General features: G+C 39.6%; 1 protein-coding gene across 1 annotated transcript in view; it reads right to left on the bottom strand.

Annotated features, from left to right (window-relative positions):
• mtpn (myotrophin) overlaps window positions 1–26,014 on the bottom strand; it is a 29,787-nt gene extending 3,773 nt beyond the window's left edge. The window contains exons 1-4 of the mRNA XM_066668627.1: window positions 25,883–26,014; window positions 25,611–25,712; window positions 4,775–4,888; window positions 4,258–4,341 (exon numbers count right to left, since the gene is read on the bottom strand). Of these exons, the coding sequence (XP_066524724.1) occupies window positions 4,258–4,341; window positions 4,775–4,888; window positions 25,611–25,682 (270 nt within the window). The 5' untranslated portion in view covers window positions 25,683–25,712; window positions 25,883–26,014. The remainder of the gene's footprint in view (window positions 1–4,257; window positions 4,342–4,774; window positions 4,889–25,610; window positions 25,713–25,882) is intronic.
• Between the last annotated feature and the right edge of the window lie 1,588 nt (window positions 26,015–27,602).

The raw sequence follows: 27,602 nt of genomic DNA, 5'->3' as shown, positions 1-27,602 counted from the left end.
AATGCCCATCGGGTCGAAGGGGCCCCAGATGTCTTGGAACTTGTCAGCGGAAACTAGTTCTTGGTACATGGAACATATCTTCACTAGGGGAAAGGGCCAGAGCTGGTGTGTGAGGGTAAGAGATACCAGCTAGATATAGTTGGGCTCACATCTACACACAGTGTGGCTCCAAAACCAAACTGCTCGATAGGGATTGGTCTCTCTCTCTCCTACTCAGGACTTACACAGGAAAGGCGCCGGGCTGCTTTGGGGATACTCAAAAGTCCCCAGCTGGTGGCTGGTGGAGAGGGTCACCTCAATGCAGCTCCGGCTTGCAGAGAGGAAAACTTTGACTGTTGTGTGTGCGCATATGCACCAAACAGCAACTCAGTCTGAATGGACCCTGTTCTGGTTCCATCATGGAAGCGGCTGCATATAGCTGTGGTGAAAATTCTTGTTGGTGCCTGTTATGGTGGCAACCCAAGAATCCGCTGGTGGACACCTTGAGTGACGGAAGCTGTCAAGTGGAAGAAGCAGGCTTTTTGGGCGTGGCTGGCTGGGGACTTCTGACTCTGCTGATGGGTACCGGCAGGGGAAAAATGCTGAAGCAAAATCCAGAGCATGGGAGGAGTTTGGAGAGTCCATGGAGAACGACTTCTGGGCAGACTCAAATAGGCTCTGGAAAATTGACTCTGACAAGGGGGGTGGGGCACTGTCCAAGCTGTTTCTCAGCAAAGATGGTGAAACTCTGAACTTGAATGAGCATATTGTTGGGCGTTGGAAGGAGCATTTGAGGAACTCAACACGAGAGAAATGCCTCCTGTGCAGGAGGTATGACCAGAAGTGGGTGAAGTCACTGAGGTGGTGAGAAAGCTTTGCAGTGGCCAAGCTCCAGGAGTGGATGAGATTTAGAGTTACTGAAGGCACTCAATACTGGGGGGCTGTCTATACAATATTGCATGGACCTGTGTCTCTGGATTGGGAAATTGGTGGTGGTTCCAATTTAAAAAAAAAAAAGGGGACCAGAGAAAGTGTGGCAATTATCATGGCATCACACTTCTCAGCCTCCCTGGGAAGGTTTATGCCAAGGTGCTGGAAAGGAGAAGCTACACATGCTTTGTGGATTTGGAGAAGGCATATTACCATGTTCCCCGAGAGATTCTCCAGCAAGCTGTATGGTCCTTGTACTCTCAGAGTTGGATTTGTGTTCTCATCCTCGGCAGTAAGTCAAGCTTGTTCAGTGTGGGCATTAGACTCCGTGCCTCATCTTCACTCCTATTCCTGATAGTCATGGACAGGGTGGCGAGGCATAGCCTGTGACAGGAAGATTTCCATTCAGGGGCTCGCAAGGTGGCATCTCTGCTTTTTGCACATGTTGTTGTTCTGGCTTCTTTGCATGGAGGCCTCTAGCATTCAATTGAGCAGTTTGCAGCCGAGTGTGAGGCAGTCAGTATGAGGATCAGCACCTCCAAGTCTGTGGCCATTGTTATCTCCCTGAAACAGATGGCATGCTCCCGTCAGGTAAGGGGTGAGAACCTACCCCAAGTGAAGGAGTTCAAGTATCTTGGGTTCTTGTTCATGAGTGATGGGAAGAGGGATAGTGAGATCGACTGTAGGATAGGTGCAGCATCTGCAATAATGCAGTCACTGTACTGGACCGTCATGGTGAAGAGAGAGCTGAGCCATAAAGCAAAGCTCTCAATTTACCTGTCTACAAACCCACTCCCACCTATGGTCATGAGCTCTGGGTAATAACCAAAAGAACGAGATCGCGGATACAAGCGGCCGAAATCAGCTTTCTCCAATAGATTGCTGGGCATACTCTCTGTGATCAGGTGAGGAGCTCAGTGATGAGGGAGGAGCTCGGAGTAGAGTCTCTGCTCCTTTGCATTGAGAGGAGTCAGTTGAGGTGGTTTGGGCATTTGATGAGGATGCCTCCTGGACACCTCCCACTGGAGGTATACCAGGCACGTCCAACTGGAAGGAGGCCCCGGGGTAGACCCAGGACACGCTGGAGGGACTATATATCCCAGCTGGCCTGGGAATCCCCCAGGAGGAGCTGGTGGATGTTGGGGGGACAAAGACGTCTGGGCTTCTTTGCTTGCCCTGTTGCCACCGTGACACTGAAAAGGACAAGCGGAAAAGATAATGATGATTATGATGATAACCACTTTTTTCTCCTACTCCAGAGTTGCACAGGGTGAGAAGAGCTGGGTTTGGTATGGGGATTCACACAAGGTCCTGGCTGGTGGCCGCATAGTTGAAATATGTACCTGTATACAGAAGGATAGCCTTAATATGACTCTGGCTGGCAGAGAGGAATACAGCAGGATTCCACCAAGTGGAAGCCATCATTGAAGTCTCCATTCAAATGTTAGTGCCACAGATGTCTATTTCTCAGCCATCATGGAAATTCTGGCTACCTAGATACTGTAACCCTAAATCAAACTGTTCTCCAGGACGAATGTTATAAATTCTGTCATGCCCATGGAACGTGGGACCAGCTCTTTACCCGATCACAGGCAATTTGCCACTCCAGTCTACTGGTGTTTTGTGGACTTGGAGAGGACATACAACTGTGCTACTTAGATATTCGGTGGGGGATCTCGGGGCACATGGGTGGAAATGAGGTGGGGTGGTGAGTATTGGTTTCTGGACTACAGCGTTGTGTCTTGTCTCCATACCAGCTTGGTGACAATTATGGACAAGATAAAAACATGTAGCCTGGGATTGGAGGGCTTCTGTCAGGACATTGGAAATTGTCAACATTGTGCTATGTTCAGAATTCGTACAGACACTTGAAGGATTGTGTGTTTGCAGATATAAAGCAGTTAATATGTGGATAAGCAGCCCCAAGTCCAGCCCATGGTAATCTCTCTTAAAAAGATGGCATACTCCCTGCAAGTAGGGGGGACCATACCCCAAGTGGAGGAATTTAAGTTTCTTAGGTTCTTGTGCCCCAAGGACACCTCCCATTGAAGGAATACCAAGCATGGACAACTAGGAGAACACCACATTGTAGACCCAGTGCTTATTGTAGGGATTATATTTCTTGGTTGTTCTGGGAAGGCCTGCAAAGTTGCGGGGGACAGAAATATGTGGGCATTTTTGTACACCCTATTGCCACCACGTTCCTGAAAAGGCTTAAGCAGATGCGTATTAAAAGAGTAATTGGTGTATGTAAAACATCTGGCCCATTGAGTTAATTAAACTGAAATATGTCTCTAATAAATAGTTTAAAAAATACCTCAGTTGTGAAAAAAAATTGTTGCTAAAATAAACCTATGACACAAAATGTGTGGATTTGTGAAAAGAAGATAAAGGGAAAAAAAATATTTAGCTAATTTTCATGTAAAATTCTGGCCTCAAGGGTATCGAGAAATGGCACATGATCACAGAGTGACGTGACATTAACTGTGCAGGACTTCCTGTGTGGTAATAGTGTTGGAGTAGTCTGAACATCTCCAGTGTTGTTCATTTTTAGCCTTTATTTTAAAAGCATAGGAATTTTTAATGAAGGAATATTTTGTTATTTATACAATTTCTAGCTAATACGCAAATCTGAAATACAAAAATAATATTGGAGCAGAAAGTGCCATGTCCATTTTGGTTAATTTGTTGCCCAATATAGCAAATTATGTGACCAATTAACTGATAATATAGAATAAATATATGTAGAAATCCATCCTTCATTTTTAGAGTGTTTATTAGTATCTTTTGATAAACATTATTACTCATACAAATGAAAATCCAATAAATATACAGACAGACAGAAAAATAAATAAAAAGTGATTTATGTGGATGGACTGCTGAATGGTTCCAAAAACCATAATGAAACAAAAAATATTGTGTGTCTAATCTCTGATCAGCATAAGCATTTACCTACTATGTCAGTCAAGATCAGAAAACGCAGTAAAGGCTAATCTGAACAAAAGGTGCTACATAAATCTGCATGACCCCTTTACAGCCACTATGTGCTTGTGTGAGAGGGAAAGAAGGCAAACACAAACACAATTAATTTACACATTCATGAATTACCTCTACTAATTCTAGCTGCACGTGGTGCAGAATGCACCGTTAACAATAAAATGCTGGTTTAAAACCAAGAACACAAAATTTGTGCACGCACAGGTTTCATTCTTTGCCACCAATGTTCTCCACCAACCTCTGCTCTCTCAAACACAAACAGCTGATCCAATTAGCAAATACAAGCTCTGCTTATATACTTCAGTCCACAAACCAGAGAGAACACAATGTTTTATTTAAAAACGTCTGTACCTTCTCTAACAGTATCTTTACGCAAGTGAGATGACCCTCATAAGTGGCAGACAACAGTGGAGTGATGCCATGTTTGTCTGGAGCCTAGAGAGAGAGATTTAAAAGAAATATTAAAACTGCTGTCCACAAGGAGGCTTCATTCACACAATTTCTTAGCAAATCTCTTATCTCCTTCAGGAAGAGCAAATTAAGGGAGAGTGAGAGAGGGAGAACACATGGGTGAATTGGGACTACCACTTTCATGATGACTGAAAGTCACTAACATAACATAAATGCTTATTTTAGAAACAAAGCATAAGTTACAATAGATGCACAATACAAAAATACATTGCTAATAAACAGTCACACTAACTTGCTCCTAAATTCTCAGTTGTGAAGTTATCATATGCTTCTTAAATAGCATGCTTGATGCAAAAGTTAGCTGTGCTGTGTTGGTGTCATGACTGAAATCATAAAATCTTGTTACCATCAGAACTGGGCTCTCATTTTGTTTGAGTACCTGTTTATGTAAACTTACATTGACATCTGCTCCTTTAGACAAAAGAAACTCCAGCATCTCTGCCTGGCCACAGTCAGCAGCATAATGCAAGGGCTTCCTACCACCCTCCAGTGTCCGGTTCACATCCTCATCCTGAAATTCACACACACACACGATATGTTGAATCGAGTTTAATATGTTCTCCTTAAATATTGAAGCTTGCACTATTTACAAGTGACTAGACAACAAAACGCTGTTAGGTCACAAACCAGGTTTTATATAAAAATGTTATTTATTTAAAAATAAACAAAAATATGAAAAAAGTGTTTTCATGTAGAGGCTGCAAGTAAAACATTTCTTAAATAAGTGCATAATAAAATAAATATTAATCAACTTTCTGGCACCTTAAAGCTGCAAAAATAGCCCTAAAATTAAGGTAGTTTAGCTGAAGAGAGAGGGATGATAGTCAAATTATAGTATATTCCCCTGGCTTTAGATCTAGCTGTAAAGCAATAGCAGCAATGGAACTGATTAATTCATTATTTAAATTGAAGTAGTGAAATCCTCAAATAAAAGAACAATCAAATCAGAACAGGCACCAGAGAAAGTATTGCAGTTTAATCGTACATGGCAGCCATGGCCCAAAACCTGGATAGTTCATTGGAAATAGAGGAAGGGAGAGAGGAGGGGAGGAGAGTGGGAAAAAAAACCCTCACAGTCTTCTGAAAGTGTTTCTAAATGCCTCTAGAAAGCTGATACAAAGTACTTAAAAATACATAAACTTGGAATCTGTAACATGGAGTATGATAGTTGTGCCCTGCAGCAGTGATTTTGTGAATTGCAAGATGATGTTTTGTATATGTTTTACAAAATGTGTTAAAACAGGCTTTGCATTGTTTAGGCTTTGCTGCATTTGGTAAGTGAATACATTTTTTTCCTTCCAGTCATACATTTCAGCTGTATTTTTGGAGAAATACTTATTCACAGCTTGATTTCAAACCATGGACAGAGCTTCGTAACTGATGCAATGCTAAAAATCAAATCGTTAAATGTCACTGTTTTCTTAGAGTTATGAAAAAAAAAAAAAACTAGGAAAGAGCCACAGAAAAAGTTTTAAAAACACCATCTAAGCACCTACCTGGTTTAATGTCAAATGGATGCCTCCATTCTGACATTCAAAACACAAACAAAAAAAAGTGTACAGCAAAATTTCAACCGAAAATACCAAAGGCCACTAACAGCATTTATGGAGAGGGGAGGAAAAAAAATGTATAGCGCAACTTCCATGAAGAAGTTTTACTGTATAATTAAATAAACAGAGTTGGACCAAATAAATTCCTTAATGCAACAGAAATGCTGACAATTAGAAACAATACCAACCAATCAGTCTCACTTTTGGCAGATTTATAAGTAAGCAACTTAATATTCCAAGAATGTTATTTCATTTTGAATATAGCCAAGTTGCAATGCTAACACTGTGTTTGAAGGTTTTGTTAAGATATCTGAGAAATGCAAAAAAAAAAAAAAAGTCACAAATTTTTCAATATTCAATTAATGTTTGTATATATCATAATTAATGGGCACGTCTGTCCTGGGCTGCAGGCTTGGGCCCTCAAGCTCTTATTCCACAACTTCGGAGGTTTCTTTTATGCCCAGGGTGTGGTGCTGAGCGTCGCTGGACTAATTTGCCAATATAAACATAGTAATAAAACTTTGGCTGGAATTTCTTTTGCCTTGAGCAAACTTATTTGAAGTAGATTCAACCTAGAGTGAATCCTTAATTCTCCTCTCTCAGTTAATTTCTGTCATGCTGAACTTCCAAAACGGAAGTCTAAGTTTCCCAGTGGGAAACTTGTGTGTGTGTGTGTGTCTGTCACTCAATTCATTCTGTTCTCTTCTGAACCAGTCAACAGGGTGGGCCATTTATATGGGTACACCTTAATAAAATGGGAATGGTTGGTGATATTAACTTCCTGTTTGTGGCACATTAGTGTATTTGGGGGGGGGGGGGGGAGACTTTTCAAGATGGGTGGTGACCATGGTAGTCATTTTGAAGTCGGCCATTTTTTATCCACCTTTTGTTTTTTCAATAGGAAGAGGATGACACATCAAACATTGGGAATTTCACAAGAAAAACAATGGTGTGCTTGATTTTAACTTTATTCTTTAATAAGTTTCTGACCACTTATAAAATTTGTTCAAAGTGCTGCCCATTGTGTTGGATTGTCAATGCAACCCTCTTCTCCCACTCTTCACACACTGATAGCAACACCGCAGGAGAAATTCTAGGACAGGCTTCCAGTATCCATTAACCAGTGGCAGATGCTGGTCTTTCAAGGAGGGGAAGCTCAATTTCGGCCTACATCATAAAATGTGTCGGTTTATTTATACATACATTCTACCCTCCGTTCCTTTTCAAGACAATGATCTGTGACCCTGTCGTACCAACAAGGCGTCTTTTCCAGGGACTTGTCTAGTGTCCTCTCAATGGCCAGTAGAGCTAGGCTGCTTAAACGGCCTTGGCCCATGTGAAGTGTGTCCGCCTGTGAGTGCTTTGTGACGGTGGAGGGGCTCAGCAGCACCCACTGGACAGAAACTGGGATAGAAGTCAGTCTCCAAACACAAGCAGCTACAAAAAACCCACCAGAAATAGAAGCTCGATTTGTCGCTAGTCGTTTTTAACAAAGAAAATGGCACTAAAAGGATTCGGAAAGTCTCCGGTTCAACTCAGAGCACAATGAAAATGTAACGCTCCCACGGATCTTTACACCAAAAGATCGCTGATTCGCTCATTTCGCTGTCAATCAAAAAGGGATTCAGCCTCAGACAGATCATCCAATCATCAGGCAGAAGCTGAGCGTTCGGGCCAGCCGAGGCCAACCCACTGCCCCATAGACCCCCAGAGACGCTGAGCGTCCGATGGGCGGGACAAAGCCCAGCATTTATCCAATGACTCGTCTCATTTTGCTGCACTTCGCTGCTTCGCTATTGAACTCTGTGGACACTCAGCGTCCACACTGTTTAAATCACTGTGAAACTGCGGAAATGATTGAGAGGAAAGCCACATCTTTACCAGTGATAAGAAACTGATTCTGAACAAAAGTTGAGTGCGTTGTAGTGCATATTTATTCAATGACATGTACACACAACAGCATATATTTGATCACTTATTTTTCGACATTTTAGGGGAAGCTGAGCTTCCCTTGCAGTCTTAGAGCAATCGGCCTCTGCCATTAACGTATATTAACGTTTTGTTTAAATAATCCTTTCATGCAAAACCCTATTTGACTGCTGCAAGACAGAACAGGTAAAATGTCATCCAAGAATTATTACAAAACCTATTTATACTGCTGTAAAAAAAGCACTTATTACACTTACACTTCTTAATGGTATTAGATTTTTTCCCTACTTTAAATTTATTTTCCTACACTCATACGGTAAACACCTATATTCACAGGAAGGGATGCTAAATTGTATAGATGATTATTAATTGCATAGACAATTATTACTCATAGGCTCCCCCTACAGTTGTTGAGTGGAATTCACATTTTACAGCACTCAAAAATCAAGGGTTGTGTGGTTGGTTTCCTACCCTCCTCAAGTTACATTGTGCAATGACAACAGGAGAAATATTTCAATTTTCTAAGCTTTAAAATGTAAGGCCTTATGTCAAGTAATACACCTTGTTCAAAGCAATTAATGAACTGAGAATGCATAAATATTATCACAACCATTAAAAATAAATAAATATATATATATATATATATATATATATATATATATATATATATATATATATATATATATATAAAATATTACAACTATATTCATTTCACAATTACTGCCTCTCTAAATACTAGGTACAGATAATAACCTGATTAACAAATGTGCACATTTCAGGTACATACGTTTTATGCTAATGTACAGTGCCTTACGAAAGCATTCAGCCCCCTTGAACTTTTCAACCTTTTGCCACATTTCAGGCTTCAAACAAAGATATAAAATTAAAATTTTTTTGTGAAGAATCAACAACAAGTGGGACACAATCGTGAAGTGGAATGAAATTTATTGGATGTGTCAAAGTTTAACAAATAAAAAATATTAAAAAAGTGGGACGTGCAATATTATTCGGCCCCTTTACTTTCAGTGCAGCAAACTCACTCCAGAAGTTCAGTGAGGATCTCTGAATGATCCAATGTTGTCCCAAATGACTGATGATGATAAATAGAATCCACTTGTGTTGTCAAGTCTCCGTATAAACGCACCTGCTCTGTGATAGTCTCAGGGTTCTGTTCAAAGCGCAGAGAGCATCATGATGACCAAGGAACACACCAGGCAGGTCCAAGATACTGTTGTGGAGAAGTTTAAAGCTGGATTTGGATACAAAAAGATTTCCCAAGCTTTAAACATCCCAAGGAGCACTGTGCAAGCAATCATATTGAAATGGAAGGAGTATCAGAACACTGCAAATCTACCAAGACCTGGCCGTCCCTCTAAACTTTCATCTCAAACAAGGAGAAGACTGATCAGAGATGGAGCCAAGAGGCCCATGATCACTCTGGATGAACTGCAGAGATCTACAACTGAGTCGTACACTGCACAAATCTGGCCTTTATGTAAGGCCATTTCCATGGCAAGAAGAAAGCCATTTCTTAAAGATATCCATAAAAAGTCTGCCACAAGCCACCTGGGAAACACACCAAACATGTGGAAGAAGGTGCTCTGGTCAGATGAAACCAAAATCAAACTGATTGGCCACAATGCAAAACGATATATTTGGTGTAAAAGCAACACAGCTCATCACCCTGAACACACCACCCCCACTGTCAAACATGGTGGCAGCATCATGGTTTGGGCCTGCTTTTCATCAGCAGGGACAGGGAAGATGGTCAAAATTGATGGGAAGATGGATGGGGCCAATACAGGACAATTCTGGAAGAAAACCTGTTGGAGTCTGCAAGAGACCAGAGACTAGGATGGAGATCTATCTTCCAACAAGGCAATGATCCAAAACATAAAGCCAAATCTACAATGGAATGGTTCACAAATAAATGTATCCAGGTGTTGGAATGGCCAAGTCAAAGTCCAGACCTGAATCCAATCGAGAATCTGTGGAAAGAGCTGAAGACTGCTGTTCACTGCTGTTCTCCATCCAACCTCATTGAGCTCGAGCTGTTTTGCAAAAAATAATGGGCAAGAATTTCAGTCTCTCGATGTGCAAAACTGATAGACACATCCCAAGCGACTTGCAGCTGTAATTGAAGCAAAAGGTGCTACAAAGTATTAACGCAAGGGGGCCGAATAATATTTCACGCCCCACTTTTCAGTTTTTTATTTGTTAAATCCAATAAATTTCATTCCACTTCACGATGGTGTCCCACTTGTTGATTCTTCACAAAAAATTAAAATTTTATATCTTTATGTTTGAAGCCTTAAATGTGGCAAAAGTTTGAAAAGTTCAAGGGGGCCGAATACTTTTGCAAGGCACTGTATATAAATATTACAAATTCATTTGCCTTATTACCAAGGGGCAAAAAATATTGTAAAATCTGGAATGTTTCAGAGATTCTGAACAGTCTAATCTCTCAGTTCCTTCAGTATGACTCGGGGGAATATAAATGTTGCTACTAGCAAATCTGTACATGTTTGTTCATTTCTGAACCTGAATGTCATCAAACATTTTCCCCTGCATGAATGCATGATGTAAAAAATTAAGTGCATGTGACTGAAAGCAACCAGGTAATCTGCTAAGCTAAAAATGTAAAATCTAAAGTCCACAGTGCTGAATATTCATACCCCTTATGCCATTATTCCTGGAGACCACAAACTTTTGATGAGAAAAGGAGAAACAAAAGAAACAGACCCCATTGTGAACACTAATCACATGTCCTAAAAACACTCCATCAGCTGTAAAAGTTTTTACATTCTGCTTTTATTTTGTTTCCCCCCAATTTTCTCCCTTTCCTACACTGTCTTACACTTTTTTCACTTTCTTACCTATGCGTTCTTTCAACATGATAAACATGCTTTTGTCATTGTACACTTTTTATGAAATGTTTCCTCAGCATTAAACCATTAAACCCTTCCGGGACATTTAACCCCTCTTCTGCACCCTGCTCTTTCATGCGCAATAACATTACTTCGGCCGTGCTGCATCCACAGTACGTATGAACCAACCTTAAGCATTCTTTTACTCAAAGAGTGAAGAGATAAATTATCCGTGAGGTAACAAATATTTGCAGGACTGAAACTAAAAATACAAGAAAGGGTTAAAAACTGAAAAATAACATAATAACAAAAATAATTAGGATCTCTCAAACAAGTGATTATTTAAAATAAATAAATTAATAAATAAATAAATAATAATAATAAAAAAAACACTTAAGAGGTTTTGTCTGTCAGTTTACCACAAAGGAAACCACTGCTACCTTATAATTAAAAAACACCAATGAAATTCTCATTTACATGCATGTACCAAATGAGTCATGTGAAATACACTTAAGAGGCTTTGTCAGTTTACCACAAAGGAAACCACTGCTACCTTTAAAAATCTATCCATTGCAAGTTTGTTAACAGACCACCTATCTGATCCACAGTACTATCAAAATAGGTAATATTTTATCATTAGAATAAATTACATCCTGGAATGTGATGTGTATTATGTATGCTGAAAATATCCTGGAGTACTGTGGTATTATATTTTTGTCCATATTTCTCACTGAATGTTCAAACAGAAAGTAAACGTAAGCTTTCACGTTTATTTGCAATTATAATTTTGATTTAAACAATTAAATTCTGAAATGCCACCATGTCTGAGTTATTAATAAAAATGTAAAAATCAAATTTCAAAGCATTCATAGCCTTTTCTCAACTGCATGCAGTCAAAGCCTATAACTTATACTGTGAATCTGCATATAATGACAGGAAAAACAATTCTGCACAATTGAGATGGCAGATCAATTAATTAAGGTCAGTTTTGCAGTTCAAGAAGTATTGGTGGTGCCATTGTACAAAACACTAACATATGTCTATGCTTGCTTATGTGACGCATCAGTGATTACGTCTTCATAGGATAGTCTATGACAATGCATAAGAAAGTGTTGAGAGAAGGTTTTACTTGAGTGGTTAACCAATTTATTAAAATAAACAATGTTTGCCTGAATGTGCTTGCCTAAAAATGACTCTTCAATCCGACATAGGTCCTACAGCACTCAGTTACTCCTTTTCCACCAACAAAATGCCAGTGCTAATAGTGGTTCTTGTGAACTAGCAAACCAATTATGAACAAAATCTGAACCTGAGGTCAACAGAAACAAATAAACATTTCTATTGAGGAGAATATCACAAGTAACTTTTCTACTTTCAAAGACCACCGATAAATTAGGGGAAAAATGGTTAAACAATCCTGTGGTGATACTAGGGCCCAGACATTTCACAACTTGTATCACAGGTTTGTCGGTTCCAGATTATCAAGACGATGGTGCCAGAATGGCACCCATTTTGCAAGCTGAGGAAAAGCACGAGATATTGAGATTTCAGCACTAGCATTGTCACAGTGGAACTTAAGAGTTCAGACCGCAATCTCATGCTAGGCTAAGTCTCACATTACCAAAACAATTATAAACTAGAGCCGCTAGCGGCTATCTGCGGGTTCAAGCACTAACTGGCTTAATATGGCAGTCAAGTCAAATCTGACAACTCCTGTAGTATGAATTGATCGGGAGAGGATGTATTGACATTTGTGGCTATGGCAATATTGTTAGACATTGAGCCAAGTAGGTATGTGCAGTGTCAGATTATTTGTAATAAGTGCTTGTGTTTGTGACTTGTGTTCTACAGTCTCTGAGGTGTGTTTGTTTCTGAGTGATGTGTGTGATGTAAGAGGGTCTTTGTGTGAGGTATATAATGTGTGAGCAGTGCTTACTATAAACTTGAATATTACAGGTGTTGGTCATAAAATTAGAATATCATGAAAAAGTTGATTTATTTTCATAATTCTATTCAAAGAGTTAAACTTGTATATTATACTCATTCATTACTCACAGACTGATATATTTCAAGTGTTTATTTCTTTTAATTTGATGATTATAAATGACAACTAATGAAAACCCCAAATTCAGTATGTCAGAAAATTTGAATATTGTGAAAAAGTTCAATATTGAAGACAACTGGTGCGACACTCTAATCAGTGAATTAACTCAAAACACCTGCAAAGGCCTTTAAATGGTCTCTCAGTCTAGTTCTGTAGGCTCCACAATCATGGGGAAGACTGCTGACTTGACAGTTGTCCAAAAGATGACAATTGACACCTTACACCAGCAGAGCAAGACACAAATGGTAATTGCTAAAAATGTTGGCTGTTCACAGAGCTGTGTCCAAGCACATTAATAGAGAGGAGAAGGAAAGGAAAAGATATGGTAGAGGATTGTTAAATAAAACCCATTCAAAAATGTCAGGGAGATTCTCAAAGACTGGACTGCAACTGGAGTCAGCGCTTCAAGAACCACCATGCACAGATTTATGCAAGACATGGGTTTCAGCGTCGCATTCCTTGTGTGAACCCACTCTTGAACAAGAGACAGCATCAGAAGCGTGTGGCTTGGGCCAGTGTAAAGTTTCCACAGTTAGTGATGGTTTGGGTTGCCATGTCATCTGCTGGTGTTGGTCCACTGTGTTCTCTGAGGGCCGAGATCAATGCAGCCATCTACCAGGATGTTTTAGGGCATTTCATGCTTCCTGCTCTGACCAACTTTATGGAGATGCAGGTTTCATTTACCAACAGGACTTGGGACTTGCACACAGTGCCAAAGCTACCAGTACCTGGTTTAAGGACCATGGTCTCACTGTTCTTAATTGGCCAACAAATACGCCTGACCTTAACCCCACTGAAAATCTACAGGGTATTGTGAAGAGTAAGATGCAATACGCCAGACCCAACAATGCAAAAGAGCTGAAAGCCACTATCAGAGCAACCTGTGCTCTGGATAGGCTACTATATAGTATTTATATATAAATATAAAATATTTAAATGCAGGTGGGCATTTAAATGCAGGAGGCAGTGTGGGGGAGGAGGTTGCCTCGCACTACAGCCAATCAGAGTGCAGCTCTTGCCTTTTAACATGTCAGGCATTAAATGGGACACTGTACTCTGTGAGAAACAAGTGTAAACATCAGAAACTCAGTACATCAGAATAAAACACACAATAACAAAAGGTATTTCCTGACTGGTGAGGGTAAATGGGCAGCTTGGACGCTCTTCTGCGACATCTGGCAACCCATTTGGCTGTTTCTGTACCCGTTTGGAAGCTGTTTTGATCGCTCGGGTTTTCCTGTTTACTCGTTTCCACTGTTATTTCTATATTTATATGTGTTTTTATAACCTACTAACCATCCATAGACCTATCTTTTAGATTGTCTCCGCAGGAATATTCATTACAGAGGCACTAAAACTGCCACCGGACCCTGGAGTAATGTTCTTGGTGTAAGTTACTAAAATCAACTAAAAGCTGTAAGTACCTGCAATTCCATGGCTACTACTGGCTGTTTTGCCTGCTCAGAGTGTGGCATGTTTAGTCTAACCCCCTTTTCCACCTCTAGCGATAAAGATAGTGGTTCTGTTTGTACTAAGTGTCAGCTAGTTAGCTCTCTGGTGGACAAAGGGGACCAGTTAGAAGTGCGCATCCGGAGCTTATTATTAAGGGATAAACAGCGAGATTCAGTGTTAGCAACTCCGGGTGCCTTAGGGAGAGTTAGCACCCCCACGACTCCGGCGTTAGAGCCCTCACAGCGGGGTGAATGGGTGATGTCTTGGCGTCATAGCCGGAAAGCTAAGGCTGATGCTAACGCTGAGGCCAAAGCTAGCCCACCGGGACACCACGCTCCTCCGATTCGCGTGTCAAATAGGTTTGCCCCGCTCAGCGAAGCACCCGCTGAGGAGCCTGTTAAGAGTGCTCTGGTTATAGGAGACTCTATTGTTCGACACGTGAAATTAGCTACTCCTTTAGGGGCGCCGGCAGTAACAGTTAGCTGTTTATTGGGAGCCAGAGCGCCGGATATTAGTGGCAACCTTAGACTGTTAGCTAATAGGAGATATTCGAGGGTAGTCATTCATGTAGGGGCCAATGATATTCGTCTGCGGCAGTCTGAGGTAACTAAGGGTAATATTACAGAGGTGATTAAACTGGCCCAGACGATGTCCGATGCTGTAATCTGCTCTGGCCCCATACCAATGCGGCGTGGCGACGAAGCTTACAGCAGATCTTGGGCGTTAAACTGCTGGATGTCCAAGTGGTGTTCCGAAAATCAAGTGGGCTTTATAGACGATTGGTTACGTTTTGAGGGCAAGCCTGGTCTTATAGGTAGGGATGGTATCCACCCCACGCGGGAGGGTGCTGCCTTACTTTCTTGCAGCATAGCACATAGTCTTTAAGTTAGTCAGCAGAGTAGTGTAGATAGCTGCTGACAATCCAGAGCCGGGACCAGGCCGCAGACAGACAGGCTAAACCGACCGTCTGTGAACTGTCTTGAGGCGTCACCCAGGTTCAACTGTATTGAGACTGTGTCTTTTCCCCGAACTAAATGTAAAAGTAGAAAAACAAAATCAGCCTGTTTCAGCAACCTAATCAATATTAAAATCATACACAACACCTAGCAGCAACACCTCAGAACTAAAATTTGGGTTACTCAACATAAGATAACTAAACTCAAAAGCACTCATCATAAATGATATTATAAGTTATCATAAATTCAATGTTTTCTGTTTCACGGAAACGTGGGTTAGACCAAATGAATATTTAGCACTAAATGAAGCCACCCCCCTAGGCTATAATTATGCACATAGCCCAAGAATATCAGGCAAAGTAGGTGGAGTATGTGTAATTTACCAAAATACCCTAGAAATATGTCTTAAACAATGTGACACCTTCTCTTCTTTTGAGGTACTCTCCACTATTATTACAAATCCGGTCACAAAAAGGACGCATTTTTATTATGCAACATTAACAGACCACCAGGGCCTTACTTAGAATTTCTGAAAGAATTCAGCGATTTTGCTACAAACCTAGCGGTGTGCAATCATAAAGTTATAATTGTAGGAGATTTCAATATCCATTTTGAGAAGGAAAGTGACCCACTAAAAAAGGCATTTACCTCAATCTTAGACTCTATTGGTATTACTCAAAATGTAACAGGGCCTACACACTACTGCAGCCACACTTTAGACTTAGTTCTGACACTAGGTCTTAACATTGACAAAATTAATATCTTACTGCAATCCTTAGCAATCTCCGATCATTACTTAATTTCATATGAGCTACGTTTTAGCCATAATATATGTAAGAACCCTCGCTATTCTACAAGGCGTATAATAAAACCATCTACCGCCCTACAATTTATAAAAAACCTACCAGAACTATCGACCCCAGTTCCAACTCCATCAGACCCAATGGACATAGATGTACTAACTGATTACCTAGAAAATACCTGTCGATCTACTTTAGAAAAGGTAGCACCACTTAAACATAAAAGTATAAGACAGAAAAAGCTCGCACCATGGTATAATGATAAGACCCGTACTTTAAAACTAACATTACGAAAACTAGAGCGGAAATGGCGATCAACCAAGCTTGAAGTGTTCCATTCTGCTTGGAAGGACAGCCTTATAGAGTATAGAAATGCCCTCACTAAAGCTCGCTCAGCATATCTGGCCTCGCTGATCTCCAATAATAAAAATAATCCGAGAGCACTGTTTAGTGTGTTTTCTAGAATTACAAAAAATCAAGCAGGTTCTGAACAACTAATTCCAGCAACTCTCACCAGTAAAGATTTTATGGACTTTTTTAATAATAAAATTGAGAATATTAGACAACAAACTCAAGCCACAGGATCAAATCCATCCTTTCTGCCACCCGATGTGAATGAAACATAATATAACTGTAAAACAAAGACTTGAAACCTTTTACCCACTCCCACAATTAGAACTAGAGAAGATTATCACCTCCGCAAACTGCACAACTTGCACACTTGATGCAATTCCCACAAAGTTGCTCAAAAAAGTACTACCAGCTATTATTGATCCTCTTTTAACTATAGTAAACTCATCCCTTAGTCTGGGCCATGTACCCAAAGCTTTTAAACTAGCAGTTATTAAACCTATGATCAAGAAACCAAATCTTGATGCTAGTACACTGTCTAATTACAGGCCTATTTCTAATTTGCCATTTCTGTCCAAGATCTTAGAAAGAGCTGTGGCCCAACAACTTATATCAATATCTACATAAGAATCATATATATGAAAAATTCCAATCTGGATTCAGGCAACATCATAGTACAGAGACAGCTCTAGTCAAGATAACAAATGATCTTCTTCTTGCCTCTGCTCAAGGCCACGTATCCCTGTTGGTGCTTCTTGACCTAAGTGCAGCCTTCGATACAATAGACCACAATATTCTCATAGAAAGGTTAGAAAACATGGTTGGAATCACAGGGACAGCCCTATTATGGTTCAAATCTTACTTAACGAAACGTTATCAATTCGTAAAAGTAAACAATCTAAATTCAAATTATTCTAAAGTAAGATTTGGAATTCCACAAGGCTCTATTTTAGGACCATTATTATTTACATTATACATGTTACCGCTAGGCACAGTTATAAGAAACCATGACATTAACTTTCACTGTTACGCAGACGACACACAATTGTATATTTCAGCCAAGCCCGATGACAAACACAGATTAAAGAAAATAGAGGACTGTGTAAAAGACGTGAAAGGCTCGATGTTGCGTAACTTCCTCCTTCTAAACAGCAACAAAACAGAGGTCCTGCTTTTGGGTCCAAAAGTGGCAAGAAATAAATGATCAGATTTAATTTTAAATCTAGCTGACTTTCCAGTTAAACCTGGTTCAGCAGCAAAAAATCTTGGTGTCATAATTGACCTGGAATTATCATTTGATCAACACATAGGTAGTATCACTAGGACAGCTTTTTTACATCTTCGCAATATTGCTAAGATTAGAAATGCCTTATCCCTTCAGGACGCAGAAACATTAGTACATGCCTTTATTACTTCAAGGCTTGACTACTGTAACGCACTACTGTCAGGATGCACCAGCAGCAATTTAAGAAAACTTCAACTAGTTCAAAATGCTGCAGCTAGGGTCCTCACTAAAACTAGAAAATTTGAACATATCAGACCAGCTTTATAATCACTTCATTGGCTGCCTGTTAAATTCCGCATTGACTACAAAATTTTGTTATTAACATATAAAGCTCTACATGGGCTTGCTCCTGAATATCTTCAAGATACAATTTCCTATTATGAGCCTCCACGTTCACTCAGATCACAGAATACTGGATTTTTAATTGTTCCCAGAATTCAGAAGGCCTCAGCTGGGGGAAGAGCCTTTTCTTATAAAGCCCCCAGACTCTGGAATGATCTTCCAGAAAATGTTCGGGACTCAGACACAGTCGCAATCTTCAAATCTAGGCTAAAAACACATCTGTTTAGTTTATCTTTTGGTAGCTAATGCTCCCCCATAGATAAAGGCGGCAGATCCGGGGGGTCCATGGACACAGGGAATTATAGTAAACTGAGATGCTGGTGCTGTTGTCCCACCGCTTCTCGCGATCACTCAGGTTTGTTGACGGTGGAGCGGAGGGATGCCAGTGTTTCAGGATGCCCCCGTGTCTGTGTGTCCTTCTGGTTCTCTCCTTTTAGTTAAAGCTGTCATAGTCAGATCTGCCGGAGTCATTAGCCACACTCTGGAAATTTTCATATTTTCTACTTTACAAACACAAAACAGTTCAAAACTAATTCCATCCCTTTACATCTTTCCGAGTAAACGACTGCCCACCTGTCTGTCTGGACACTGATGGATGACTGTCGAGATCCTCCTTCACGCTTCAGACCAGCTGCCCACGCTCCAGCAACCACCAAGTGCCTTGAAGCTGTCCCTACACTGAAGTTCTCACGGACTACTAACTATCATCACCAGTAGATTGACCAGAGGAGGATGGGTCACCCCTTGTGAGCCTTGGTTCCTCCCAAGGTTTCTTCCTCAGCTGGGGGAGTTTTTCCTTGCCACTGTCGCCCCTGGCTTGCTCACTTGAGGGTTTTACATTTGTTTTTACATTTCATGTCAAATCTTAGTCTTACTGGAATTCTGTGAAGCTGCTTTGTGACAACATCAGTTGTGAAAAGCGCTATATAAATAAATTTGATTTGATTTGAAATGGCCACTTGAAGAGGTATAGGAGACTTTATAATTTTTAATTATGGTATGACCATTAACCTTTGCAGGTGAATAGGATCTTAACCTCCATATAGATCAACAAAACAATATTTAGTTTTGTAGTTCTATCTGGTGGTGAAAGAATTTACTACTGTAACATAGTGTTGCTAAGCAGTTACAGTCTTTCATGTTAGAACTGTTTAAGGGAGTATTACTCTATGGACATTTTCCTAACAAGGACATATGTGGTATCAGTGGAATCTTAAAGACCTGGCCTATAATAATTATCAATAAAATGTTGAACTTTCATCACTATGTGGCTTACAGGCCCCTCCAAATAATAGAGATCCATAATGAATTCTAGAAATCACAAATGCACCTATAACTCAAAAACGCTTTCCCAAAGAATTTCAAAACTGCACATGCTTGATCAGTATGAGGATCAGATGACATGATTAAATTGTGGTGCCACTGCAATCCTAGATGGCGCTATAACACAAAAAACTAATTTTATCAGTTATTGTCCAATTGTAGCACCCCCTTTTGGTGGATTGGAGTCATATTGTATATGCTTCTTCATAGTAAGGCCCTACATACGTATGTCAAATTTAGTCTTGATTGGGCTTAATTTGTTTGAGTTACAGCTGAAAGAATGTTTAAAGCTCCACACACTTCGATTTATTGATTTATTACAACAAAAGTTTGTCCAAATGTTGAACTTTTTTTTGATAATTATTGACCTACAGGCTCTGCAGATTCTAACAAGGTCAATTATTTGGGAATAGAGCAAAATTCCAAGGACTAGTTCAAAAACGTTCAATTTTAAACAACTGTCGATTGAGAAAATACAATGCATTTTTGACAACACTTGCAACTACAAAGTTGTGAGGCCCTCTGCAGAGTATACAGAGAAGTAAACTGCGTGTCGATACGCTTAATTTTCGCTGAGAAATATCATATTTTCTTGATATAGCGCCCCCTAGTGGCTATCGTTACGAACATTTTTATGCACTTAGGGAGTGCTCCCAGGAACATACCAGTCAAGTCCCATGATGATTGGACCTTGTTACTGCAGTCAAACAGGTGCTAACATCTGATTGGCCGATGACGATCACAATTTTGCCCTAATCTAATTGTCCCTAATTTTCCACTTATAGCCTTGCCCACAGAAGCAGCATGCCAAACGGCGGTCCGATCCGCCTTGCGGATGCTGAGATATACACTTGTAGCATTTACAGCGCCCCCTATATGAATATTGGCTCCTCATTTGACATGCTACCTCAGAATCATATCTGGAACTAGAATATGAAATTTGAACACATTGGAGTCCATCCATCCATTATCTGTAACCGCTTATCCAATTTAGGGTCGCGGGGGGTCCAGAGCCTACCTGGAATCATCGGGCGCAAGGCGGGAATACACCCTGGAGGGGACGCCAGTCCTTCACAGGGCAACACAGACACACACACATTCACTCACACACTCACACCTACGGACACTTTTGAGTCGCCAATCCACCTGCAACGTGTGTTTTTGGACTGTGGGAGGAAACCGGGGCACCCGGAGGAAACCCACGCGGACACGGGGAGAACACACCAACTCCTCACAGACAGTCACCCGGAGCGGGAAACGAACCCACAACCTCCAGGCCACACATAGGAGTAAAGTATGAAATTGTTATAAATTTGTAAGTAAAACATACGATAAGCCGAAGAGGTTCATTTGCATATGGCGGCCATATTGAGTCGAAATTTAAACTTTTCTTTGATAATCATTAACCTTTAGACTCCTGCGAACATTTTGGCACCAAGCTCAAGAGAATTGGACAAAAATACCCGGACTAGTTCGCAAAAGTAGGTTTTGCAAATTAGCATGATAATAACCTTGGAAAAATGAAATTTTGACTCACCCGTTTTTGATTTGTCAGGAGCCAAAGAATCAGTGGAAAAAAAATATTTTGTCTCTACGCCTCACCGTGTAGGAGATATGAACCTAAATGGATTTCACTTCGCTATAGCACCACCATTATGCCAATCAGTGTATTTTTTGTTGTCCTCCGAGATGCACACAAACTACATCTACCCTCCAAGTGGGAAGTCTGTACGACCTACGGTCTCTTCCGCACAATGACTTTTACAGGAGAAAAAGAATAATAAGAATAACCGGTAAAAAAACAATAGGGTTCTACGCACTGAGTGCGTACCAAAACATATAATTGGTACATACACTGTTATGTAAGGAAAGAGATGTTGCTACTAGACTGAGCAGGAGGACAGGAAACTGGGTTCGCCAATCATGGATCATTACAAATTCCAAAATTATTTTCACTATAAATGCTTACGTTTATTATATTTAATCCACACAAAAAAACAAACAAACAAAAAAACAAACAAACAAACAAAAAATTATAACAAAAAGAAAACAATAGTAAAAAATGCATATATCAATATACACAGGCTTTACAGCAGTCAGTAAATTAAGTTTTAAAATCTATGGTCTTTCCACTTTTGATTCCCCCTCCTAATGACTCTACTGATCTCTCTTTATAGGTTTTAGCCCCGACACTAATAAGCCTGAGCCAAACCATTCTCACCCCTAGATGTGACAGCCTTGAAACCATCCATTCCTATTACCTAAATACATAAGATCTAATGTTATGTAATGTTACATATCTATTTCAAAACTCACCTTACTGGTAAGTATATATTTCTTTTCTATTCATTTTAACTTGTCATTATTCCTCTACAGGTACTATATTAGACCAGCCTACCCCAGCCTTTCTTAGTTAACTGAGAGCCCCTCTGCATCTACAAATTGGATGGACCACTTTTCATTTGACCACCCTACCTGAGAGACAAGCAATAACAAGTAATTAATTCATTTGGCTTGTCAAAGCCAAATTACTGTTCTTCGAAATCTTATTATTCTATTCGCAAAATGTAAAATGCTACTCCTTCTAAGGTTTTTCATGCTACAGCCGCAAAACTTCACACGGTCATAGATCCTATGCCAACTCGGTTTGCTTGTGCTTTTTGGAGTGATCTGACTTACGGATTCCAGAATACGAGCTTCCAAATTGGGAATTTTTCCCCATAGGAATGCATTGGCCAAAATTTCAACCTGCTCTAACTCGGTCAATTTTGAAGCTACGGACAAGAGATTTCAGATGGTCAGAGCTGGGCACACCGAGACCCACCACGTCGAATATCGGACCTCTCACACTCATCCATTCCGTTTAATCCCTCCTTCAATATCCCTCCATTAACTTGAATGGGAGATGGTTAGAGTGCGTGACATCATCGTCACTGTAGGGCCTTTGCCCGGAAAGCCTTTTTTCACATTTCAGCCGAACATCTCCCCATAACTTCCTTATACTTTCACCTAGCGCCTTCATTTAAATTTTTAAATTTTCACTTTCTAGCCCCTGTTAATATGAGAACATTTGAAAATACGGTTTTTGAGTTATGAATTTTTGTTCCGCACTAGGGAGGGTTTTGGCTCCCATAGAGTTCAATGTATTTTTAGAGCGGCTCAGAGTGCGGTTTCAAAATTTTTCTCCTGTTTTTAACTCGTCATAACACGCTCAATTCTCACTTAATCTGCATATTTTTTATACCATATCGATCCCAACGGATCACAACGGTATATACGGTTAAGTGATGTGGTGAAATCTTTCCAAGCTATAAGCATTTGTTCGGAGGGTGGGTACGCTCCCATAGGAACCCATTGAAATTATTTTTTTTTCTTTTTCAATTTTCTGCCAAACATTTCACCATAACTTCCATATACATTCACCTACAGACTTAGTTTAAATTTTAAATGCTAGAGAAATTTCCCCTTTCTCAAACTTGTAAGTATCAGACCATTTGAGAATACTGTTTTTGAGTTATGAATTTTTGTTTGACACTTGCGAGGGTTTTACTCCCATAGAGCTCAATGTATTTTAAGAGCAGCTCAGCACTCAGATTTTCAAAATTTTGCCTGTTTTTAACTCGTCATTACACCATCAATTCTCACTCAAAGTGCAAACATTTTTACATCATCTCGAGCACCAGACTCTCTTTGTCGCTACGGTATGTTTCGTTCATTTTTGGACCTGGAAAAGTTTTTGAGATATTTGAGGTTTTTTGGAGGGTGCCCCCCCGGTCGAAATTCATTGAATCCTGAGTCTGTCAGTTGTGTTCTGTGAGTGTGCGTGTGAGAGACAGAGAGGGGGGAGGGGCAGAGGCAGAGACTGAGGGGGAGAGCTGTGAAGGACATAGCCAATCTCTAACACTTTAAATGTCATTTTTAATGGAGACATCTTAATTATCCAGGGTTTCTTAAGGTGGAATTTTTTTAGAATACCTCATTCACAATATACTGGCTGTCTTTTCAACATTTTAAGCTTTATTTCAAGTGGTCATTTTTAAAGGTGCACGTCTCAATACAATTCTGGGTTTCTTAAGGTGGAATTGTTTTTAAAGGTGGAATTCAAAATGTATCATTTTTTATTCACGCCCTATGGAGTTTCATAGAGACCAATGTAAACTGCTGTGGGAGAGTGCTCTCTTAACATACCACTACCAACTGCTTAGCAGTCAACTCCTTCACCATAGCATTGCCTAGTGACCCACGTGGGTTTTCCGTACCGACGACCTCGCTTTAAGCGGGAATGACGCGGATCGGGGGACGGGGGTTTCGGCAGCGCAACATCTCGCGTTAACTCCTGGAAATGCAGACCTCTAGTGTTACATTTGCTGCCCTTCATTCTGAGGATCGTTCATTCACTGCATTCCTTGTCAAAGTCATCTACTTAATATGGAAGCCTAAATATAAAGGCTGTTTTTTTAATGTGGAATTTTTCAAGGTGTTCTGAAAAATGTAATGGGAGTCTTTTTTAAATGTGGTATTTATTCTTATGTGACAGTTTCTATAGATTTTAACGTCATAGCCATTATCCAGCATATAAGCTAATGTGGCAACGATATTAGTAATACGTGACAAGCTAAATTCAAAGTTTGTTCATAAACTTTCCCCATCTCTAGTTTTAAATATATTATTCACTTAACATGCTAACAGGGATATTGTCTATGTTAAAGATTTAGTGATGAGGCGGGCCTTAACCTCATCACATTATGGATATGGGTTTATATTATTGACAAAATAATTTAATTTTTGACTTTTACAGAGAACTGCTGTTCACTCCAGTGTACACCCAGAAGTAACTTAATGGAGAACTGTTACAATTCTTATAGAGTATATTTGTGCATAGGAGGATAATTTTGTTGTATGCTACACTTGAAGTGTTAGATTTGCAGAAAACTTGTGGGAACATTGTAGGAATTTGCCCTTTAAGGCTTTATGCCATAATCTCTATTTATCCAAGAATTAAGAATTGTTTATGCAAAATACACAATAATGAGAAACTACAAATCTGTGTACTTGGATTAGAACTCCTGTTGGTATTCTTTTTCTAAACAAATGCAGGGTGTTCATTACTGCATTGATATCTGGGAAATAGTAGGTAGAATGTTGGGCCTACAAAAGGTTTATAACAAAGTCTGCAAGTTGAAACAGATTAAACCTCGGACAGAGAAAAACTGAGTTTCTGCTAATGGGTTTCACACTAAGGTTACACCAAAATATGAAGCTCCCATTTAATGGAGCTCACTGCTCCAGGCCCATTTTGACGTAAGCTGTTTCTTCAAAGAAAAACGGTTCGCCATTTTGTACAACTTCACTATGAAATGTGGTGGTTGTTCTTAGAATTTAAGCTATATAAAACCTATATACACAAACGTGATGCGACCTCAGTTAGCTAGCTAGATACATTCCTGTCAACAGACACCACCGGGGTTTTACTGCTACCGTTAGCGTACTAATATCACACCTCATAATAAAAAAAACACATCCACACACGTGATGTAAATGTACAACTTTAAAACCGCCGCGTCAATGTCCCACTAAAGCAGTGACACCCAACGTGTAAAAAGATTGCATTTAGTGTTAAAGTTAGATAAGCAACAAGCGGTTAGTGCTGGCTAGCTTAGCCACGACCATTACACAGAGGCCTGACTCGGGCTGTGCTCCAAATATATAGCTATCTACTCCCTGTGTAGGTCAAGACACAACCCACATGTAGAATTATTACTCGTAAGTTATATGTTGCACAAAAGGCTATAGTTTACTCCTTCCTTAGCTGCAGTGGCTTATATATGGTAAGTACGGTAGTAGTCCATGTGTAGAACTTCCTTGTCCTGCGTAGTGCCTTATAGTATTTAGTGATTTGTGATTCAGCCTCAGCCAAGTGAATAGGTAACATTACATATTCTGGCTATTTATAGTACAGATTATCCGAAAGCGATCAACAGTTTGAGTGTTATCTTGAATGCAATGTCATAATTTGCCTGCTAGTTTACATAGCTCATGGCACAATGTTCAGCCAAAATATACATTATATATTCAATACGCTGAGTTAACTGCTTGTAAAAACAATGTCAGTTAACACTGCCCAATAATCCACAGAATCAGCAGTGTGCCCGACGGATTTTTAAGTTAAACTGGTTACCTTTAATATGCGGATAAAGCTATGGGTCAAGTCTGTCAATGAGTACAGTCAACTTGTTTTAAATTAATCGACAATTTTAAAAACATGGGTCCTTACCTTTTTCAGTAATGCCTTTACCTCATCCAAATCACCATTTTTCAAAGCCCACATCAGCTCCTTGTCCCCCATGATCCTGATTATATTTTTCAGGTAGAGAACCTGAAACAGTGAAAAGTCCAGTGGAGGGTTAGCTGCAGCTAGCGCTAGTGTAGTTGGATAACTTAAGACAATTAAGCACAGTGGGTTTTTAACTCAAAATACTGTAAACTCTGCCTTCGAGCGCATTTACGCGTGTGATAACAAACCTAAGAGGTAAAGACCTCACTTACTGGGTTAAAATATGATACTTTCTTTTTCGAAACAAAGTTTTAGAGCCGCCAGAAGATGGATCCGACTTTCGTTCGGTCAGACCAGCGGAAAAAAGGACTTCAACTCTTACAGTAACTGTACTTCAAAATAAAGGTCTGAACTACATAAAACGTTACACCAATTTGCTAGATACATTTTTGGAAGTAATGATTTGTAAGACACTTGGAACATGTTTGCTTTCCTTAAACTTATCAGAAAGCGATCAACACTTAACTATTTTCTCGAATTGAATGGTGTAAACTATATTTGCTAGTGTACAAAGCTAATAGATATACTTCAAATAAAATATTTAACATTTTTTAAGAAGCAGAATTAACTGCTAGTTAGATTCGTTCAGGAATCATTAAAAATCCATGCTACAATCATTTCAACAACATCATTAGCATTTTACAACTAAATTGACAGATATTTATTTTGAGCATGAATTAATGGATACATTCACAAAAAAAAAGAAAAAAAAGTTGAATCATTTTTTGATGATACAACTGTTAATATGATGAAAAATATTTGTCGGTGTTTTTTTTTTTTGAGATATAAAGAATTATATTTATATATTAATTTGAAGGCAAGAACTATAACAATTATGCCCTGTGAAGGACTGGCGCCCCCTCCAGGGTGTATTCCTGCCTTGCGCCCAATGATTCCAGGTAGGCTCTGGACCCACTGCGACCCTGAACTGGATAAGCGCTTACAGATAATGAATGAATGAACTATAACAATTAATTGCACTGTTTTTTCGTTTTTTTTTTTTGCTGTTGTCAGAGTGCATTACATTTTTGCTTCTTAGATGAATCTGGGACAATCTGTATCCATTTTATACATGGCAAAAAGACAGCACAGTATCTGCCATGATGTTGCATGGTCATGGGGAAGAAAAATAGTTTTCCTTAAGGAGTGTGAGGAGACATCAGTCCACAATTTCTGTATTTTAACAGACAGAAAAGGGGCAGATATCTTAAATATCCAAAGTTGTTTTTAGTGTATTGTACGAAAGCCTTCCAGTTCAGCAGTACCTCTGTACCAAGACAGAGGCTGGGTAAGGTAAGGCAAGTTTATTTATAGAGCACCTTTTGTATCCAATGTCAATTCAAAGTGCTTTACAGAGCGATACAGAAATATTACAGTAGAAGAATTTAAGAAGTAAAAGAAAATAAAAACAAAAAAGTATTAAAATAGAATTAAAACAGAATATATATTAAGAAATAAAAATGATAAAAAATCTCTTCAGTAAAACTTAAAATAAAAGACAGAGTAATAAAATGACAGTTATTAAAATATTACTAGAAATAAAATAAATGTCAATTTTTTAATTCAGTCTAAGTGCAGCAGTACTCAAAGGCACAAGAGAACAGTAAGGTCTTTAGTCAAGATTTAAAGATAGTAATATTTGGGGCAGGGCCGAACCATCACTGATTGTGGAAACTTTACACTGGACCTCAAGCATGGATTCTGTGCCTCTCCTCTCTTCCTTCAGACTCTGTGACCTTGATTTCCAAAGGAAATGCAAAATTTACTTTCATCAGAGAACATAACTGTGGACCACTCAGCAGCAGTCCAGTCCTTTTTGTAAGTGAGACGCTTCTGACGCTGTCTCTTGTTCAAGAGTAGCTTGACACAAGGAATGCAACAGCTGAAACTATGTCTTGCATACGTCTGTGTGTGGTGGTTTTTGAAGCACTG

Source organism: Hoplias malabaricus, chromosome 4 (assembly GCF_029633855.1).
Source record: "Hoplias malabaricus isolate fHopMal1 chromosome 4, fHopMal1.hap1, whole genome shotgun sequence".
NCBI lineage: Eukaryota > Metazoa > Chordata > Actinopteri > Characiformes > Erythrinidae > Hoplias > Hoplias malabaricus.
This window is presented reverse-complemented; position numbering and strand designations above follow the sequence as displayed.